The sequence below is a fragment of the Morone saxatilis genome, unplaced genomic scaffold, assembly GCF_004916995.1.
Source record: "Morone saxatilis isolate NCDOM2014 unplaced genomic scaffold, NCSU_SB_2.0 Contig22, whole genome shotgun sequence".
Classification (NCBI taxonomy): domain Eukaryota; kingdom Metazoa; phylum Chordata; class Actinopteri; family Moronidae; genus Morone; species Morone saxatilis.
The window spans coordinates 15,928,615-15,930,426 of record NW_023339785.1 but is presented as its reverse complement, the minus strand read 5'-3'; the positions used below and the strand labels follow the sequence as shown (position 1 = coordinate 15,930,426).

The 1,812-nt window shown below is 41.8% G+C and overlaps 1 protein-coding gene across 1 annotated transcript in view; it reads right to left on the bottom strand.

The window, feature by feature from the left end:
* Positions 1 to 1,812, bottom strand: part of LOC118333637 (A disintegrin and metalloproteinase with thrombospondin motifs 2-like) — a 109,908-nt gene that overhangs the window by 17,905 nt on the left and 90,191 nt on the right. The window contains exon 5 of the mRNA XM_035669371.1: positions 853 to 936. Within this exon, the coding sequence (XP_035525264.1) occupies positions 853 to 936 (84 nt within the window). The remainder of the gene's footprint in view (positions 1 to 852; positions 937 to 1,812) is intronic.

The window sequence follows — 1,812 nt, the reverse complement described above, 5'->3', positions numbered from 1 at the left end:
GTGTGTGTGAAGTGTGTGTGTGTGGGTGCGCCTGCATTCAGGGTCACATAGCCAATCTGCAGGCTGTCTGGGTGCAGCTCTGTTGCCACGGTAATTGGGGATGATGGACAGCCGGAGTTTTGGCCGAAGCTGCATAGGGGCTGGTCCAGAATGACCAATGTAGGAGTGTGTGAGTGTGTGTGTGTGTGTGTGTGTGAGAGAGAGAGCGAGTGTGTGTATGGGAGTGGTAGCGTGTGTTTCCAAGGCTCCACTGGGACTGTAGAGAGGAGAGGAAGAGATAAGGCTACAGCAGCATAAGTGTATCACAGAGCACCTATCAAGCAATAAAATCATTTGTTGGGTAATCCCTGCCCTCTCTTGCTTTATCTGTCTTTTTCCCTCTCTTCCACTCTTCCTCTCTTCCTCCCTTCAGCAATGACAGGCAGATAGAGTTACAGTCCAGAAGAAAAGGATGCTACCCATCGTCCGGTCTCTCTGTTTATGAATGAGGGAGGGCTATCATTGATTGTTTATCTTTGCCTGGACTTCCCATGATTCTGTGCTGCAGCCTACTGGGAGGAAGGCTGATTGCATAACGGGCAGAGTTTCTGTGTGCTTTGGTGCTGAACTGTGAAGGCGTGCGACTTGGAAACACTCCCCTGGGATGCTGCATGCTTTTAGTTCCTCTTTTGCTCAGTCCACTGGAATAACAGGCTTGGGGCATCAGTGCGTGCTGATGTGTGCACACGTGTATGTGTCTGTGTGTTTGTTTATGAGTGTGTGTTTACACGACTTGGCTGTTCTTACTGTAGGTACTTAAAGCGATTGTCTCAGTCGACTTTTCAGTAGAACTCGTGTCTTGTCAGGTCTTACCTTGCCGTAGCCAAGCATGATAATCCGCACCAGCACCACATTGATCTTTGCTCCCAAAGACTGGTCATGGTAGATCTCATTCACCTGGAGTCACACAGAGAAACACAAGAGGGAACACAAATCTCAGAAGACGAAACACAACACAATCTTATCTAATATCTAAAGGGTTTGTAAGTTGCAACTAATAGTTTTTTTAATGGTTGATACATCTTTTAAGAATGCTCAGAGATCAAATAATGACAACGACTCTGACTTGGCAGTGATGGTAGTAATAATCCATTAATTGCTTTCTTACTGTGTAATAAGCCATCAGCTCTAATATTATAAATTGTAGTTAGTCATAAATAAAGCTTTTTTTAAATAATGATCCATCAAATCTGTTGCTGTAAATGTTAAGAAAAAGTGAGTCGCTATAACATAACTAAACTAACCAGCTGATGGCTGCAGCTTCATATGCAACAGACAGATATGATAGTGGTATCAACATATTCATCTGTTCATCTGTTTTAAACCAAATAAATGTATTTCCCCAAAATTTAAAACTATCCCTTTAAAAAAGGGATTTTGGTAACTGGTCCATTGGGAATGATTTTCTTGATGAAGAGCAAGCTATATGCTAAAATTAAGTGGCATGCTCAAGGACAATACACACCAACCAAAGAGATGTTTTTCACAACCTAGAAGCCCAAAAGTTGTTCTTATAAATGACTTATAACTAGCTTGTAAACACATCAATCCATTGTTACAAATTATAAAGCTGTTATAAAAGGTGGTAAATAGAACACAAAACAATAAAGAGCGAGCAAAGATCTCACAAAATGTTCCCAGAAGGAATACAGTGATAAAAGAGACCAGAGAAGACATAAAGGAACCACAAAAGAGAGAAAAGGAAGTTGAAGTGAGTGCAAGGAACTCAGTTTCCCATGAGCACAGATGGAGATGAAGGAAGAAAGATGCAAA